The sequence below is a fragment of the Pyrus communis genome, chromosome 4, assembly GCF_041283825.1.
Source record: "Pyrus communis isolate YQ-2024b chromosome 4, ASM4128382v1, whole genome shotgun sequence".
NCBI classification, from domain to species: Eukaryota; Viridiplantae; Streptophyta; class Magnoliopsida; order Rosales; family Rosaceae; genus Pyrus; species Pyrus communis.
Genome location: NC_142568.1, coordinates 196,381 through 215,828, shown reverse-complemented (window position 1 = coordinate 215,828; position 19,448 = coordinate 196,381). Strand labels below are relative to the sequence as shown.

The window sequence follows — 19,448 nt, the reverse complement described above, 5'->3', positions numbered from 1 at the left end:
TCCAATGTGTGGCTTTTTCATAGTTTTTAGAGTTTTCTTATTTTTCTATTTTGTTATATAGAGAACTAATCTCCCTAGCTAAGGCTAGGGGAGAAACCTATATTACGATTATGTAGTTTTATTGTTTTGATTCTATTTCGGAGTTTCAATGTCAATTTTACATTGTAGATGTTCAATGAAATTTTTGATTTATACTATTTTTGGATTAGTGAATGTTGGTTATGATGCATAGGTTTAATCATGTTTTTCATATAGTTTTGTTTCACATTCATGTTTTTAGTGAATTGAATAAATTAGTAGATTGGTACAATTCCGACGGAGTAATTTCTTAATATTTTGTTGCCGTAGGTACAAATATTATTTGCGATTTCTATAAGGAATTGAATGGGTGCTTTGTTTTGAATATCTACAATGAAAATAACTTTTCAAGTAGTTTTATATGAGGAAAACTTAATTGTTATATTTTCCGGTTGAGAGCACTCATTGTTGGTAACTCAGTTGAGTTATGAAAGGGAATCGAAATAGTGAAATTTCATAGTTGTATGTGGGTGGAACTCTGATGCTTTAGTGTTTTTAATTATTGAAATTTTCTTCTATAAGTTACATCTCATTCGATATTGTTCTTGTTTCAGTTTCGATAAATTCTGCATTCTTTTTCAATGCTCTCTGAGTAATACGACACTCGGACTTCAAGTTTATATTGTTTCGCGACACCTGCACTTGGGTTTAGCATGCACAACTATCAAAGTAAGAGGGAGAGAAATGACAAAATCATTTTCAAAGAAGAGGGAGAGAAATGACGAATGAGGAGGCTTGGATGGAGGTGAAAATTGGAGGGGTTGTCGTCGGTGAAATTGGGTGGTTGGGAGGGAGGTTGTCGGAGTTGGTGCAATTGGGCTCCTTTGTTGGGGTTGTCGTTTTCTATATTTTTGTTATTTGTTTATGCGTAAGATTATGTGACTAAATTTGTAGATTAAATTTTGTAATCTAAATGATATGAAAGTTGATGATTGAATTATTGCCTAAGTGTTATTAAAATAAATACTAAATTTGGTGTAAGGTGGAAGATAATAGTTAGGCATTTATTAAAAAAAATTATAATTTTTTATTTTATTTGAATGTATTTTTTAACATTTTTTTATTAACTAAATTAATTTGGACCGTTGGATTTCAAAAAGATTAAAATTTGGACACATGGCTAACGGTGACAATTATGATTTTTTCCTATTTTTTAAGGTTAAACTTGGACCGTTGATCTGGAAATCAAAGGGTTTAGATTGTGCCACGTCAATACCTGTTGGGGTTCAAATTCAATTCTTTTTACCTTTGGAAATCCAACAGTCCAGAAAATTAGCTCTTGGAAATCCAACTATAGAGATTGTGCCATGTCACCCCTTTACTGAAGCCCTTAAGTGCGCCTATCAGAGAGGGCCCCCGCTTTGCATCTGTTAGGAACGTGTGCTTACTCGCGGTGTTTCCTACGCGCTTGGCGCAAAAAAGAAAGAAAAAGAAGCTGGATATTGGGTCAGTGGATAATTGCCTGGTTGCCAAACTGGGCTCCCCTCGTAGCCCAGTGGATAGAGAGGGGTGGACTGGGTTTTGGGTGGGGAAGGGAGGGGATTAATTGGACTATCTCCTAGGGGATTCACATGGGGTGGAGTTGCGCTTAAGAGGTGGGCAATTTTTTTTTTCCGCAATTGTCCGCTACAGAAGATCTGAAGCCGAAGCTAAAAACGGAAGCCATCCTTCTGAGTCTCTCACTCTCCCTCTCTGTCTGCGATTGCAATAGCTTTAGCTATGGCGGTAAGTCCTGATCCCGAGATCCATTCTCACTTCCAGACCTTCATAATTTCGTAATTTTGATTCTATCAATTTGAAAACGTATGGCGCTTTTTCCTCAGGACTCGTCAGGCATGACGCTGATGGATCTGATCACGGCGGACCCATCCACAGTATCAGCCTCCGCCTCCACAACGACGTCGTCTTTGGCGTCGACTCAGCCGGCTCAGTCTTCTGGCTATGCGGCTTCGCCACCGAAAAGCAGCAGCTCCTCCGGTCTTCCGACAGCTTTGGGGAAGCCAGCCGGCGAGAAAAGGTCGAAGAGGGCGTCGCTGATGCAGATCCAAAACGACACCATATCTGCCGCTAAAGCTGCGCTGAATCCCGTACGCACCAACATCAACATGAACAGCATCATGCCCCAGAAGCACAAGCAGAAGCAGAAGAAGGTCCAAACCAATCCCCCAAAAACCAAACCCCACCTCCCCCCCTCTTTTTTTATCGTTCTCAAATTGTTTAGTAATGGTAATGTGGAATTGCAGCCTGTTTCGTATGCGCAACTGACGAGGAGCATTCACGAATTAGCTGCTGCATCCGATCAAGTAAACCATTTCCCATATTTTCAGTTTTCACTTAACTCTTGTTCAATAATTTTTCAAAAAATGTTTGATTATTCATTTGTATACCTTGTTCATTGTTAATAGAAAAGCTCCCAGAAGCAGTTAGTGAATCACGTCTTTCCCAAGCTTGCCGTGTACAATTCTGTTGACCCTTCGGTCGCACCTTCCCTTCTCATGGTATGTTTCTCTCTTTTACATGCTATTTGCGAAAACTTTCCTTCTACATATGGTATGCTATTTTCAATTGGGATTCTTTTGAGTTTTGATTACTCTATCATGTCTATTAGCACATATTTATGTACACAAAATACTCAGCACATCAATTCGTTTGGCCTGACATTGTGAATTCTCAATGTTGGAACTTAATCTTAGTTTCCGTGTGTGAGCGGCCGTTTGTGGGGTAGTTCTAAATGTTGTGTAAGGTTTCTGAGATTGTGCGCCACCGGGAGGATATGTCTTCTAGAGCTAAAGTTATAGACAAGGAACATGATGGAGAGGGTTGGAGGTTCCTGAAAGATAGAAGTGTGACTTTACAGTTTACAGTTTATTACCATGCCTTGATATGAGCTCTGCCTTTCTGTTCGAAAAATATTCTGTCTGCTAGAGTGCCTCCAGAGGTCTCTTTATTTTCTGGATAGCTTATTTGAGAACAATCCTTAATAGTGTAGAAAAATCTATTGCATGGTTCTAAGAAATGTTGTTGATAAGTCTTCGTTCTTTCTACAGCTTAATCAGCAGTGTGAGGATAAGACTGTTTTGCGGTATGTCTATTATTACCTGGCCAGAATTTTATCAGATAATGGCGCACAAGGTGTAAGCACTGGTGGTGGGATCCCAACTCCAAACTGGGATGCGCTAGCTGACATTGATGCTGGTGGAGGGGTGACTAGAGCTGATGTTGTACCGAGAATAGTAAATCAGCTAACAACAGAGGCTTCAAATGCTGATCCAGAATGTAGAGTTATCTCTTACACCATTCTTGTTTAATAAGAGCATATCTAAGGCATGCAAACTAGAAGGAAAAAGTATTATTTAGCCCCAAATGACAAAACTCAACTTTTAGCCCCAGGGTTCTTCAAGGGGCCAGTCTAGCCCCTGCTCTTGCTCAAGGCTCTTGAAGGGTCAACTTAGGAAGAAATTGGTAGCCAATGAAAACTAGCCATTGAACATTTTTAGCCCCTAGCCTCTCACACCATTAGAACAATTTTTTTTTTTTTGAGAGGGCTATATTTCATGAATAATGACATTTTGAGAGGTCACCCTGGCCCTTGCCCTTTCCACTAGACATGCTCTAATGCTTTGAGCTTCTTTTTAACACTGCATGTCATGGTTGCCCCATTTTTGGAGTAGTTTAGAGTTGTATGTTTTCTTCTAAAAAGAACTCACTGCACAAAGGTCCATGTTCCAGCATACTAAGGGCACACTAGATCTATTTGAAGTCTGTATACTGTATATGAAACAGATGTGAAATGTACTAGGTTAACCAAAGTAAAAATTCTGAAGGGTTAACTTGAAGTAGGCCTGTTATTGTATTTTATTAAAGAAAGAAACTTTATTAAACTATAGGTACAGAAGTTAGTGAATGTGTATGAGTTTGAAATAAGTATGCAAATAATGTCATTCAAATGAAGCCTTATATATTTAATTTAGAGTATGGTGCTTTGTTTAATTTAACTTTTCTTAACTAACCTTTAGACTTCTTTCTGTTCTTTATTAGTCTTAGTATAGTCATCATTTGAGAATGGTGGGAATGGCAGCTTTTTCTGGTGGCTGGCACTTTTTTGTAATTAAGGTTTTGAGAGGTTAATTGATTTTACTTTAATTTTGGAGGAAATTGGAGCAATGATCCTTGAACTTTAACCCAATTGGAGCTTTGGTCCCTGAACTAAAAATCAATGACCATTGGTCCCTGAACTTGTTAGAACATGGAGCAATGGTCCTTTTCTTCAACTCCGTTACATATTCCATTGCGTGTCACATGAGGCTGATTTAAGGGGAAAATAATGAAGTGCAGCCGATTATTTTAAGCCAAAGTCTAATTTGCAGTCCTCCTCCACTCCCTACTGAGGACATTCTTAACTCCACCTATATATGGCTTTCTCTGCTATGGAAAAGTCAACCAAGCTACCTCCAATAAAGACATTTTTTTGGTGGAAAAAAAATTGCTGGGTGTGGTAATGATTGTCAAAGGGAAGAAAGTGATGGCTGAAAGGATAGAGAATTAGAAAAAGAGGGGTGGGGGGTTTGAGGTGTTAATTGGGATCAGATCTGATGTTGTCGTGGTGGAGCAGGTGATTTATTTTCCTTATTTGCCCCTCGAATCAGTTAATTTGCACAGAATATTTAACGGGGTTTTGACGAAAAGGACCAATGCTCCTCGTTTTGACAAGTTTAGGGACCAATGGTCATGGATTTTCAGTTTTGGGACCAAAGCTCCAATTGGCTTAAAATTCAGGGACCGTAGCTCCAATTCTATCTTAATTTTGAAAATGTGAGGCCAGTGTCGGTGTTCTCACATTGTAGATAGTGGGTTTGACATATGAATTTGAAAGTTTCTTTACTTTTGGTACATTAATTGTGTGGGTTATGGTTTTAAAAAGTTTATACTTTTGAGTAGTCAATCTTGATTTCTCTGTGTATTTTGAATTTTTAATTATGAGCTCTGACATAAGGGAGAGAATTCGGTAATAGATTCTTAAAAAGGGAAAAAGTAATTGCCAATATCTCTTCATGTATCGTTTTCTTTAAAAAGGTGGGAAAAAGTAATACATTCTTAAAAAGGGAAAAGTAATTGCCAATATCTCTAAAGTGTCAATATAGGCTCTGTTTATTTTTTTTGGTTAATAGGCTCTGTTTATTAATGTAAACTATTTTTTTTGTTGAAGTTCATGCACGAAGACTGCAAGCTTTGAAGGCCCTTACATATGCTCCTTCAACCAATTCAGAAATATTGTCCAAATTGTACGAAATTGTCTTTGGCATTCTTGATAAGGTATGCATTTGGGTCTCTTATATAAACTCGAATGTTTCTTACTATAGGCTGATGTCTGAATTGTCTGTGGAATGTTGTTCTTTTTGGTAATGAAGAGTGATTTAGTATCGACAAAAATTGACCATCCAACCAAATAAAGCCGAACAAAAGGATCATATATAAGAGGGAACTCCAAGTTTATGAAGCTCTGTTGTGATGATGACTATTACTTTTGCCTGTGTTTATGCATTCAGGAAATTCCAATATCAAAATGTGGTTGTGAGGCTGAACATCTTATGTGGTTTGACTGGTGGATTTGTATTTCAAAAGAAAATTGAAAGGGCTTGTCTTTTTGTTCATCGTGAACAGTTTGTTCATGAATGCTACCCGCAGCGTTTAATGTTGCAATATATAGGTTGATATCTCGCAGATTGAAATGGCCTTGGATAAGATTTAACTTTTAAGAATAATAATAAAGTATTGTTTGGTAGATATGCAAAATTTTTCTGTAGAGAATATTTATCAAGATTTTGTGTAACACCCTTTTTTTCTGATTTCATGATGATATTCTTCTTATTTGACGGTTCTATAATGCTTGTAAGTTTCAAATTGTAATGCCTGTTTTATATGGATATTAAATACTAGGTTGCTGATGGCCCACAAAAACGCAAGAAAGGTGTATTTGGGACTAAAGGTGGCGATAAGGAGGTAAATCACATCTAGTCAATTTTTATTTTTTATTTTCTGCTGGCAGGCTTGTAGTTGTATTTGTTTGTTGATTCCCCTACTTGGTGGTATTAGCGTTGTTTCTTATGAAATTATTGAAAATTGTGTACACACTTCACACGTCATTGCTAAAAGACTGCATTGAGAAAATAAGCAGATACACAAAACAGATGAGAAGACCAAACAATTAAGCAAAAAACCTAGGCAAAAATTCTCAAGAACCACTCAAAATATCACCCCCCCCCTACAAATTAGAGTGAATCAAACTAAGTGGAGTTACTTTGAAATTATTTGACTAAGAAGCTACAAGAAGAAATATAGCAAAGCCTTATTGGGTAAGTGGTTATGTAAAAACTAACCTACAGCAGCTCCCTGATCTATTAAGGCTATGTAACTTGATTGGCTGGAGACAGAGGAGCCCACGAGGATGCTCAGATCCTAACTTTTCTCCAAGAGATCTGTTCATCCCCACTATAATTCTAAAAAATGCTTCAATTATGCACCTGCATTTTTCTTGTTCCTTAGTTGGTAGTCAATGAGTTTCTCCAAAACTAAGCTGATTACTTGTTGCATTTAAGCTAAAATAATTTTTGTTTTCCACTTCAGTTCATCATCCGGAGTAACTTGCAATATGGCGCCCTAAGTTCTTTGAGAAGACTTCCATTGGATCCAGGAAACCCAGCATTTCTATATCGTGCTGTTCAAGGGTATGTTTTCGTTCAATATCTTGGTTAATTTTTATTGCTTAAAGTTTTTCTTGGGAATATTTTTCTAAATCAATTTTCTTATAAACTCCACGTGGAACATATCCATGTTGTGGGGAATTTTTGTTGTCATATATGTATTTTCACAATCCATGAGTTTGAGTTGGAGAACTTTGTTACGATCGAACGATTTATCTTTATATTTTCAGTTTCTGTTTTTCTCATGTCCTTTTTATGCTTTGAATCTGTTTTACTTATCCTTAAACTGGCAACATTGATTTGATTTTGTTACCTACTTCATGATTACTGGGGTATCTTTAGAAATTCTGCCTGTGTTATGAAATTGGTTCTCTAAGTAAAAAAAATTTGTGTTTCACTTCAGGGTTTCCTTTGCTGATCCTGTTGCTGTAAGGCATGCCTTGGAAATTCTGTCTGAGCTATCTACAAAAGATCCTTATGCAGTTGCAATGGGCTTAGGTTATTGAAAAGTTTAACCTTTCAAAGCTTTGTGTTTACTTGTGATTACAGTGTAATTATATAACTAACCATTGGTAGTGTTTATGCTTCTAATGCTTTGCAAATTATTACCTTTATGCAGGGAAACATGCAGAGCCTGGAGGTATTCTTTCTAATTTTGTTGTCTTATTCTCTTACTGTTTTATTAATGAAGAGTTTGCTGTTCCAAGTGGCATGTATGATATTTAAAAAAGTTTAGTTTTAACATTTCTAGTTTGATGCCAAATTTGAGAGCAAAACGTTTTAAAAATCTTGGCTTTATTCCTAGTTCAGAGTACAGGGTTTGCACTTAAATATTCCATCTGATTTGTTGACTCGTGTGCCTAACTATTATCATGGAAAAAGGAAATGCTTTTAGTTTGAGACGGTGTGTGTGTGTCTAATTATTGTCATGGCAAAAGACAATGCTTATAGTTTGAGCCAGGGTCAGTCCTAGCAACTAGAGCTGAGTTAATACTTAATAAAAGTGATTAGATATCTGATATTTATGTTTGGCACCTTATTTTTATTCTGTTTTACTATGAAAATGAAAGAAAAATAAGACTTGTTCTATTCGAATGAACCCCTCTCTCGAGCCCTGAAGAAACCCCCTCTCCTCTTCTATATGTTTTACTGTTTACTATGAATTTTGTGAATAAAATGGTTTCTGGACATATCTGGTTTAATGCCAATCGGATAGCTTTTTTGTCTACGAAGTCAAATTATAATGTTAGTTTGTTATCTTAATATGCTAAATCATTTCTCTTACTGCATTTTGTGGCGTCTTGCTTGTTTCTATATATCAGGGGCTTTGCAGGATGTCCTCCATTTGCATGATGTTCTTGCTAGAGTTGCTCTAGCGAGGTTGTGCTATACAATTTCTAGAGCTCGAGCTTTGGATGGTAACTCTATCTTCATTTTTTTTCTCTATTTGATGCATTTGTTTCCTGACAAGTTGTATGATTTATGCTATATGTTTTTTTTTTTTTAATGTTACATCTACAGAGAGGCCTGATATTAGATCTCAGTTCAATTCTGTGCTTTATCAACTTCTCCTGGATCCCAGTGAAAGAGTCTGTTTTGAGGCAATCTTATGTATATTAGGAAAACACGATAACGCAGAGAGGTGTTTATACCTTCCTTTTATATTTTGTTACTTCATAGTTATAATGGATGGTAGGTGGTTGTATAACTAGAGCTCTACCCACCTACTCATTTACTTGGATATCAGTTTTCTTACATTTGTTTATATATAAATTTTTTAGCTTACCCTTCCATAATGTAGTTCCGAAGAGCGAGCTGCTGGATGGTACCGATTAACTAGGGAAATTCTCAAGTTGCCAGAAGCACCTTCCGTAAAAGATTCCTCTAAAGATAAATCTCAGAAGACAAGGCGTCCACAACCACTTATTAAACTTGTAATGAGAAGGTTTAAGGATTTTTTTTATCTCTGTCTGTCTCGTTCATTTTGATATCAAAATGAGCTGAAAATTATGGTTGTTTTCAAAGCAGATTTTCATATACAGGAGTCTGGTTTCTCAGGTTTTCAAATGAGATTGTTTTAATCCATCTGGTCTTTTCAGGTTGGAGAGTTCTTTCCGCAGTTTCTCTAGGCCAGTACTCCATGCTGCAGCAAGAGTTGTGCAGGAGATGGGGAAAAGTCGGGCTGCTGCATTTTCTGTAGGCATACAGGATATAGATGAAACGGTGCATGTTAATACATTTTCCGAGACCCTCGATTCACAGGATTCAGATAGTAATGAAACTTCACATCCTGAAAGTAATTCTTTTTACATTTTATTTTTGACAAGAATCCTTCAACCTTTTTTTTGCTGCTTCATGTCTTCCATAGCATCTTTATTAATTCTTGGCAGCACAAAAAATGAATGGTCTTTTGAGATATGTATGCGGTGTTGATTTTGCAGCTTTATTTTAGTCACTGGAAATATTTCATTTTTGTTGCAATACATTTGAGCTGAAATTATCATTAATGGAAAACTAAGGTGCGGGTTCTTTTTGGAGTGACTAGTAAGACTTTTTGTTGTTGGACTTTTTCTTTATTGAACAAATGTACAGAGGCAGTGGAGAACTGATAAAGTTATGTTGTCTCTTTGCTGTGGTTGTTGAGGAACAAACAGCAAGTTAAATATTATATATTTGTCTTGTGGATTACCAATACAAATGCTCAAAAAAAAAAAAAAAAAAAGGCAAATCCAATGAATGCGATGTCCTGAAACCTGTTAATGTTTTCTTTTTAAAGGAGAAGAAACCCGTAGAAGTTATTTCACTGTTCTTTTTCTTTTTCTTTTCACATAGGTATTCGCAGAACTTCTTTATCTGCTGGAGTAGGTGGAAAGGATACAATTGCTAGTTTGTTAGCTTCGTTGATGGAAGTTGTGAGGACAACTGTGGCGTGTGAGTGTGTTTATGTTCGGGCAATGGTAATTAAGGCGCTGATCTGGATGCAAAGCCCCCATGATTCGTTTGATCAACTAGAATCTATTATTGCATCAGAGCTTTCTGATCCATCTTGGCCAGCTACTCTATTGAATGACATTTTACTCACTTTGCACGCTCGTTTTAAGGTATGTAGTTGACAATAAAGAATTTGATTGTAAATGGCATTTGTTTGGAAGTCGATATGTGTAGGAGAAACAATGTACATATATATATAAATCCAAACAGTAAAGATAATTCTTACCCAATTCTAGCCAACTGCTGCTCCTCAATCAGACGATAAAAGGAGGAAAGGTATATGGCCAAAATCTGATTTTAACTTATATACGCCTGCATATTTTAGCTTACTTCCATCTTGTTTCCCGCTGCTTATCATGGTAGTTTGCGTCTAAAGAGTAAAAACTTTTGTTTTAATAGTAATGTTTTTGGTTATACATTACTATATCTTGTTCTTTTGATGATGAGAACTGGACCCTTGGTTGGGAGAGTTGGGGCGGACCACTTAAAAAGTTGGATCTTTTCTACAAAATAAAGAAAATACGTGTTAGTTTTTGGAAAATTTATTGAAAAAGGTACGAGGCTGTGTTAAGAATATCATTTTGATGTGTTAATTTTAATCAAGAAAAAATCAAAGAGAACAAAACCTCAAATCAAAGTGGATCAGAAGAACATCAAGTCCATACATGACCACGAAATCATCAAATTTTTCTGTCGGATTTTGCATTTTAGACTATATTTTGTTTTACTCAACTTTGAAAATAAAAGTATGGAGCACTAGTAGTAGGATGGGATGTTCGGAAGTGGGGTTAACCATACCATGTCCAATTAATCTTACTGGCAGTAGAATCGATAATGGACAAAGATCTCTAAGATGACTCTATTGCCAAATTTCCCACGTTAGGGTTTTGTTTAATTTCTTTAGTGTTGTGCATGCCAGTTATCAAGTCTAAATAAGTTCTTAATTTGTTTTCTTAGGCAACTCCAGATATGGCTGTAACTCTTCTTGAAATCGCAAGGATCTTTGCAACTAAAGTTCCAGGCAAGATTGATGCTGATGTATTACAGCTGCTGTGGAAGGTAAATTCCTTTAAACCTCACTATATGTAGTTCTTATCTTTCTAAAATGTAATTCTGTATTTCTTGTCCTTATCTTGCATTCCTTATTGTAAAGTCTATGGTTCCGTATGTTTGTCCATTGCTTGCGTATGTGACTAGTCAGTCAGTATATTTCGTACTTTTTTGTTTTGATGTTTGTTTTTACTTTTATGGGCTTGAGTGGTGTATGATGACATGGTGGGTACCTTCTTTTTTTCTTTTAATAAATGACTCCTTCAGGGAAATTGCAGATTATATACCCCCTGCATTGTCTATTAGCCTTAAATTTGTGATGGAGTTGTGTAGAGAGGTAAACTGAGTTGGATTATTCAAGTAGGCGGTTACATCAGAATATAAGGACCTTTCTTTCTCTAACATATCTAGTGAGATTGGAAGTCAGCTGTGTGCTAATTTCAGTTAAGAACTTGGAATACTCTGTTTTTTCTTCTTTGTTTCGAGGTTTTTCTTTTAGGTAGTTTAACAAATACTTTAAATATTAAAATGGACTTCTGGTGCAACCCCACTCTTTGTACAGATTGTTCTTAATAAAGTTTGTGTTTCATCCCAAAAAAATTGAACCTAAGTGAGAGGCATACCATTCAGTCCATTCTTACAGTTACAGACTTGTTAAGTGAGGATTTTCTTTCTATTTTCCTTTCTTAATGATTTAGTCTGGTAACCTGGTAACCACCGTAGCAATGATATTGCAGTGCAAGGTGGCATGTGGCGGAGTTAGTAATTAATAGCCAGGGCCCATTATTATTAAATGGGTTATAGCTAGTGTTCTTTGTTATTTTCTTATGAAAAAATAGATGGGGTCCATGAAGTGGAACTGGGCATCTGTGTGACGTGCTTTTAGCTGTGTAAATCTTTAATCTGTTTTGTTGGATTGAAAGGCAGTTGGTTAGGTGTTTAGGTAGTGAGAATGGTTGGCATGCTCTGGTGGTTGTTTTTTGTACTTAAGACTGGACTCTTGTCCACCGCTTGTAACATCAGAGTTTGTGCCGAAAAATGTTTCTTCTCAAGAAAGAAGTGAAGTGGAACTGAATCTTGTTTATGTTGTTCATATTGTAAACCTGAATGTTATTCTTTCCCTCTCCCTTTATTTTTCTGTATTTTATACTTTGCTGGGTCTTGTACTTTTTCTCTATCCCAGTTCTGTTTCTCTGTTTTCAGTCAACCTTTTGGATTTAGTACCCTCTTCTACCTCTTGAAGAGTTGAAAGACTGTCTCCATTTTACATTAGTTATCCTTGGTATCCCTTTCCTTTAACAACTTGCTTATACTGAAATCTTCGGTGGAAGCACTGTTTATTAGGTCGTTGACATCTTGTATATGTGATTGTTTTGATTGATTGTTACTATGGACCCTTTGCAATTTCAGACCTGTCTTGTTGGAGCTGGTCCGGATGGGAAACACACTGCATTAGAAGCGGTTACCATAGTTCTTGATTTACCACCACCACAACCTGGGTCGATGTTGGGCCTCACATCGGTAGATATGGTATCTGCGTCCGATCCAAAGTCAGCTCTCGCATTACAGAGATTAGTACAAGCAGCAGTAAGCATTTGTTTAATCAGTTGGTTCTTTGTTATTTCCTTTTCTCTTTATTGCTGAGTAATTGTATTGTTAGGTATGGTTTCTTGGAGAAAATGCAAACTATGCTGCTTCTGAATATGCTTGGGAATCTGCAACCCCTCCTGGTACTGCATTGATGATGTTAGATGCAGATAAAATGGTTGCTGCTGCCAGTTCTCGTAATCCTACTCTTGCTGGTGCATTGACTAGGCTTCAGAGGTGCGCATTCAGTGGCAGCTGGGAGGTATTAACCTCCAACTCAGTGTCAACCATTTGTCGTTTGTTATTGGCTCTATCTTAGAATGATAAGAGGGTGAATTAAATACAAATTTTGGTCAACCTGCCCTTACTAGCATGGGTCTGGCAATCACAGTTAAGGATTGTAATGATCTGTTGAGGGATGATTTCGAAAGCATTGGAACGATGGGAATGGTAGTTAAAACATTGTTATGGATGCAGGAGTAAAACAGTTTTCTGTGGGATCTTGTTTCTTAATTCTACAATATTTTTGAACTTCTTTCACATTAGTATTTGTGTACAAACAAATTTGTTAACATGTGAACTCACCAGCTGCTTGTTTGATTCTTATATATTGTTGGTCCTGTTGGGTTCTTCAGGTTCGAATTATTGCTGCTCAAGCTCTTACAACTATGGCAATAAGGTCTGGTGAGCCGTTTAGGCTACAGATTTATGAACTTTTGCACACGTTAGCACAGGGGGGAGTTCAGTCCCAATTTTCTGAGATGCATCTCAGTAATGGGGAAGATCAAGGAGCTAGTGGCACAGGTCTTGGAGTTTTAATTAGTCCCATGATAAACATTCTTGATGAGATGTATAGAGCACAAGATGATTTGATTAAGTAAGTGATACAAAATTTACCCAAAGAAAAGAAAAGTGATAAAAGAAATTTCTTCCTAACATGTTTCAATTTTTTAGTATTCACGTTAGTTTGTTGTTGCGCAATCAGGGAAATACGCAACCATGACAATGCTAATAAGGAGTGGACAGATGAAGAACTTAAGAAATTATATGAAACTCATGAAAGGTTGCTTGATCTTGTTTCACTGTTTTGTTATGTTCCTAGAGCGAAGTATCTGCCTTTGGGGCCCGTGAGGTACAGAGTCACTTACTGTGCTTTGATGATTATTTTGTGTTGTATTTGAAAGAATAAGAGGAGTAAGAAGTCTTCTCTTTTTTATACATAAAGTTTGGTTCCAAAATTGGAGATGCAATTGTCTAGTTCATGTAGAAAATTCCCAGAAGAATAATGTCTGCCTTTTGGATCAGTGCTTTACTCAAACATGAAACGTGGTTCACTTGAGTTTTCTCTTTTCTGTCTCGTCTCTTTGTTTCATTGTGCACAATTTTGGTTAACTTTTAAAACATCCAATATCATTTTTGGCACGATTTTGCAGCAAGTAGACCCTTTATTGAGCTTTTGTTCTTCCCATTACTCCCATGCCCTTTCTTCTCATGCAAAACTGGCATGCCAATTAACCAAGGTTGTTGTCGATGTTGGTGGAAATATTTGTAGTCCAAGTTTTGAAGAAATTGGTGGAAGCATCAGAAAAAAATGTATACATGCAAAAAATTTCCGTTGTGAAACCTTTTAATCTTAAATAAAATATTTAGCATGATACAATTAGGATATTATTTATATAGTTAAGTAACTATGAAACTAGTTATCCATATACTTATGAGGTGAATATAGAAGAAAATTTTAGTATGATCCTTGACTAAGCATTCTAAGGAGTGTAAGCATTATTCAAGAGTGAGGGTAATTTACAACTATTTTCTATGCACAAATCATTTCTTTGTGTTAATGACTCAATAATTGTTTAATCTAAAATTTTATGAGAGGATTCATATATATATGAGTGTGATTACTTGTCCGTATGGTTTCACCTTATTTCTACCCTTATTTCTTATTTAATTCCCGTTTGCAATCTTATGACAGTGCAAAACTGATTGACATCTACCGCACGCGGCACAATATTAGTGCGTCAGCTGGTTTAAGCGATCCAGCAGTTGCTACTGGGATTTCTGATCTTATGTATGATTCCAAACCAACAGCTGAAGAACCTGATGTGCTTGATGATGACCTTGTAAATGCTTGGGCAGCTAACCTTGGTGATGACGGACTGCTAGGAAACAATGCACCGGCAATGAGCAGGGTAATAGATTTAATTGCTTTAACATTAAAGTTAAACATTTGGTTTGTCTTTAGAATACTTTCACAGTGAAATTGTTTTTTAAGTGCATTGGTCGTAATGAAAGTGGGACATTTATTGGCATTTTACTCTTATGCCGCTTTACACACGCTGAATTTGAAACTACCAGTATTTATGTAATTTAGATTTGGGAGGTCTCTAGATTATTTGTTCTAAAAATCCCCGCCTAGCATTGCCTAGGCCTGCCTAGGTGCTAGGCGGCGGGCCACCGCCCCGCTTAGGCGCCCGCTTAGGTTGCAATTCTCACTTAGACAGAAAATATTATTTTGCACTTTGTTTTTTAGTTAATAGTAAGAGACTTGTTGAATACTTGGATGAACTCTCATTATATGCTTGTGCCCCATGTTTTCAATATATTCTAATACTTCATAATCCATATGTAATTCTATTTTGCAATTTATGTATCCCAATACAATTATGTATTTTTTTAAGTATAAGTAGACATTTATTTATATGTGATTATGATATAAGAAAGGCTTTTTAGCCAGAATGGTCCATGATATTTGCATAACACGTCACTTTGGTTCCTGAGATTTGAAATCAATAGAAGTGGTCCTTGAGATTGTCTATCATCAATCATTTTGGTCCTTCCATGCAAAATTGTGTTAAATAAGGACCAAAATGACAAATGTACCCTCAATTTAATAAACAATAGGCCAAAATGATTTGACAAAAACTAAGGGTATTTTGGTCATTTTATTCTTATTGAATGGAGATTTTTCACGGAATGACCAAAATGATTGATGGTGGACAAACTCAGTGACCAATTCTATTGATTTCAAATCTCAGGGACCAAAGTGAGGAGTTATGCAAATCTCAGGGACCATTTTGGCTAAAAAGCCTATAATTAAAATTAAAAAAAAAACCGCCTAGACACCTAGGCGTTAGGCCCCTGCCCGTCGCCCGACTAGTGCCTAGTGCCTTTCAAAACTCAAAAAAGATCCTTCCCATGTTGTATCTTATTATCTAGCTTTCGGCTGGAATTTAAGAGAGGGAATTTGTAAAATTTTGTGATTTGATGTCTTTATCTTGCTCAAAGACTTGAGACTTTGATTATTCAGTGACATGAGGCATTTTCTTAAGACTTTAATTATTCAGCGACATGAGGCATTTTCTTGTATGTCTTTTTGGTTAATTGCTAATCCAAACTTTCCCATCTTTGTTCTCTTTGGTTAATTGCTAATCCAAACTTTCCCACCTTTGTTCTCTACAGAGTAATTTGAAAGTTTTGGGTGCCTACTAAAATTTCAATTTCTTGCTTATCTGTTTGATGGTAAAATCAATACCTGTGATATGGCTCGAAAGAGAAAGGTCCTAAGCTTCATAATCTCTTCAGTGGTGCGTCTGTGCAGTCGTGTCGATGAATCTTCCAACTGTATATTCTTTTACATTTCTTCTTCACTTCCGAAATGTATGGTTTGTTACTTCTGACTTCTTGTTTGGAGTGGGTACTTCCAGTTCTTGCGGAATGGTTTTTCTTAGGGAAGGAGTTTAGAAGAACTGCTACTGTGCTGTATTGACCTCTATTTGGGTGTTGTGGTGGAAAGGAATAAAAAAATCTTTGATGATAGAAAGAAGAGTTGGCTTCATTGTGGCACGTAATTTTATTCCTAGCTTTTCTGGGCATCCCTGTCTAAGCTTTATAAGGGTATCCCTTTTCCTGTAGTACGGTCCATGTGTATTTGTCAGCTAAATGATATTTTTCAGAGCTTTTAAGTGTTGATTCAAGCTCTTCATATAGAAAATAGGAATTTGGGCTCAATTATCATTAATTTTGTATTTAACTTGCATGCACCGTTGGCTTACAGTATAACTATAACTTGATCCATTTTGAATGGATGATCATTTCACTTCTACTTCCTGTTAGGTTAATGAATTTCTTGCTGGTGCTGGAACTGATGCTCCTGATGTTGATGAAGAAAACATAATCTCGAGGCCTTCAGTTAGTTATGATGATTTGTGGGCAAAGACCCTTTTAGAGAGTTCAGAGCTGGAGGTATGTGTTTTACATAACGTTCCTCGGATGGCATTGCATTAAATGTAATAGAGGTGGAGTTTTCATGTATAGAATGAGGAGGTTGTTGCTGATTATTCTTTTGACATGTAGGAGGATGATGCGAGGTCATCTGGGACATCTTCCCCAGAATCAACAGGATCAGTTGAAACTTCGATATCATCTCACTTTGGTGGAATGAACTACCCTTCACTTTTCAGTTCACGACCGGTATGAGATGCATTGGTCAAGTTAAAGTTTTATTTTGGTTTCTTTTATAAACTTGTGCTTCTTTGTTTGCATTTGCCAAGGTTCTAGTACAATTGTACTAGGATTGGTTTTTTAGGCTCTAGAACTTTAATGAAGTGCCTAGTTCTTAAGTTTTAAACAATAAAAACTGGGCAAATAAAAGGGTGGCAAGATACTTTAAGCGATCTTGCAGTAATCACCATATGCTAAGAAGGGTCATTAGTAAATTTATGCTAAATTTGTTGTTCCATTTTTTGTTGGTACTGACTATATACATACCATGAAATTGTTACAATCCTGACTCCATGGAAGTGTAGCCTTTGTCTTTAAGATTTAATTTTTGAATCAGGCTGGGGGAGTGTAATATTGAATTATTCACTTTTCACATTTACCCCTCTGCCTCATAAACTGTGTTTGAGCAATTCTTGATAATCTTGGTGACCTAATCTGATAGACAGTTCTTTTTGTCTTGGAAACTAATGGAGGAGGGGGAGAGAAATGGATTAGGTCTGGACCAATTAGCTTTTTTAATTTGTAAAATTTCTTTTGGTTGACAATTTTTTCAAATTCTACTAAAATTTATTAGTTTGCGGTGTTTTGGTGGAGTATGGACCGCAGCTAGTGCACATAGTATGAAATGGTAATTGGAGCTCATGAAGAATTGATTTAAATATTGTCTAGATATGAGGCATGTAAGCAATCCTAGATATGTGGTTAAAATTTGTACATGAACGTTTGATCAGTTGTATAATGTTATAATCTGTACAAAAATGTGCTTTTGATTTTTCAAGAACAAAACAAAAGAAGCACCTGAATTCTAAATTTGTACTTTTTGTGTCTGAAAAATCAAAACTGAGGATTAGTGATTAGGGTCATTCTCTGACATAGTGTCTCGCAAAGGGTTGATTGACAATTCTGATTTATAAGAACTAAGATCAAATATGTTCTTCACCCAAACTAACATATTGCCTGATTGATGTCCAGAAAATTACTGGGTGATTATATATTTGTTCTTAAACATACTCTATATCTCCTAGTATTTCGGATTTAGTTTTTTGTTGAATTAATCATTTGTAACAGGAGAGGTCTGGAGGGAGCAGATTTAGCAATCCATCTACAGGGGGTCCCTCATTCAGTGAGGGTTTAGGATCTCCAGTTAGTGCTCGTGGCCTCTCTTCTAGCTATTTTTTCCCCTTATGATTCTGTCAGAATTGTAATTCTCCTATTTCTTTCCAGATTAGAGAAGAGCCTCCGCCATACTCATCACCTGCCACACAAAGATACGAGTCATTCGAGAATCCGTTAGCTGGGCGTGGATCCCAGAGTTTTGGATCTGAAGATGACGAACGTACTTCTTCTGGAAATCCTCAAAATGGAACGGCACTTTATGACTTCACTGCTGGTGGAGATGATGAGGTAAGTGAACTCGTAGTGATTAGGTCTTGGCCTTAAAGTTGTGTTTTATGACCTAAGGGTGTATCATTCCTAACGTTACAGCAAGCATTGTGTGAAATGATACATAAGTTTACTGGATTAAGTTTCTTGTTTTTGATGCATCTACTATTGCCGTCTTTTCAGTAAGACATTTTGAGCAGTTTCAAAGGAAATATGGAGGTGATTGACATGAGTTTTCTGTCCATGCAGCTAAATTTAACAGCAGGAGAAGAGGTTGTAATAGAGTACGAAGTGGATGGCTGGTTTTATGTAAGTGTACAGAGAGAATAGGATAAAATAAAGACAAAAAGAAAAAGGAAAATTCGTTTTCGTGTTTCTGTACTCCTATATCTGGGAAGCAAGTAAATCACTTTTTTCTGTCCCAGACAAAAAAAAAACAATTTGCTTCGTCACATTTTCAATGGAGCAATTTTTCTCCCTAGTTACTCTTTGAAGGGATGTTGGCTTGCTGGTGAGGCAAGATATTGTATTCATGGCTGTTGCTAATGTGCATTTTCACTCATTACAGGTGAAGAAGAAACGCCCTGGGAGGGATGGAAAAATGGCTGGGCTGGTCCCCGTCCTTTACGTTAATCAGTCTTGAATTACAGATTGTACAAGCAAGGTTTGGTCCTCTTTTGTTGTTCTGCACAGCCTTATTACATGGCCGTCTGGTTTTGAGAAGTCACGGTGCTGCTCGAATATTGGAAGTTTCAGCGTCTAGTTTCTTGAGTGTCCAAATACATTAATAGTTTGAGCTGTGGGGGAGTTCCCTGAAGAATCAATAGTGTATTAACTTGTGTTCGTTCTCCTTGACCTTTTCTCGGCTGAGGTTTTGATGTTGTAACTAAAAGAAACAGAGGCAGTATTTGGTCGAATATCACCGAGAGTGTTGTTTGTATCGGTTGCTTGTCTACTCGTGTACGTACGTATGTATAATAGTATAGGGGTAGAATGAATCAATATATTATACTGGAGGGAGAGGTTCCTTGTTTGTTTGGCTGTAACCAGAAGAATAGAATGGCTATTGTATTCACACATTTTATGGATGTAATTTTTGTTACCAGATGCTGCTATAGATTTTGGAGGTTTCCACATTTTCTCTGTTTAACTCGC

General features: G+C 36.6%; 1 protein-coding gene across 1 annotated transcript; it reads left to right on the top strand.

Moving 5' to 3' along the window:
- The first annotated feature begins 1,604 nt into the window (after window positions 1–1,604).
- On the top strand, window positions 1,605–19,429 carry LOC137722728 (uncharacterized). The gene is made up of 27 exons (XM_068461802.2): window positions 1,605–1,803; window positions 1,902–2,228; window positions 2,322–2,381; window positions 2,484–2,576; window positions 3,126–3,354; window positions 5,285–5,391; window positions 6,016–6,078; window positions 6,703–6,803; window positions 7,183–7,277; window positions 7,399–7,419; window positions 8,102–8,197; window positions 8,301–8,421; window positions 8,581–8,724; window positions 8,879–9,075; window positions 9,612–9,880; window positions 10,728–10,829; window positions 12,231–12,407; window positions 12,481–12,669; window positions 13,043–13,284; window positions 13,393–13,539; window positions 14,383–14,599; window positions 16,524–16,652; window positions 16,764–16,880; window positions 17,979–18,053; window positions 18,135–18,314; window positions 18,543–18,602; window positions 18,862–19,429. Exons 1-27 carry the CDS (start codon window positions 1,798–1,800, stop codon window positions 18,934–18,936), a joined length of 3,639 nt encoding a protein of 1,212 aa, XP_068317903.2. The 5' UTR covers window positions 1,605–1,797; the 3' UTR covers window positions 18,937–19,429.
- The last annotated feature ends 19 nt before the right edge of the window (window positions 19,430–19,448 follow it).

Coding starts and splice junctions, on each gene's coding strand:
- LOC137722728 (XM_068461802.2), top strand. Junction 7,278..7,398: donor TGCAGTTGCAATGGGCTTAG/GTTATTGAAAAG, acceptor ACCTTTATGCAG/GGAAACATGCAGAGCCTGGA. Junction 18,315..18,542: donor CTGCTGGTGGAGATGATGAG/GTAAGTGAACTC, acceptor CTGTCCATGCAG/CTAAATTTAACAGCAGGAGA.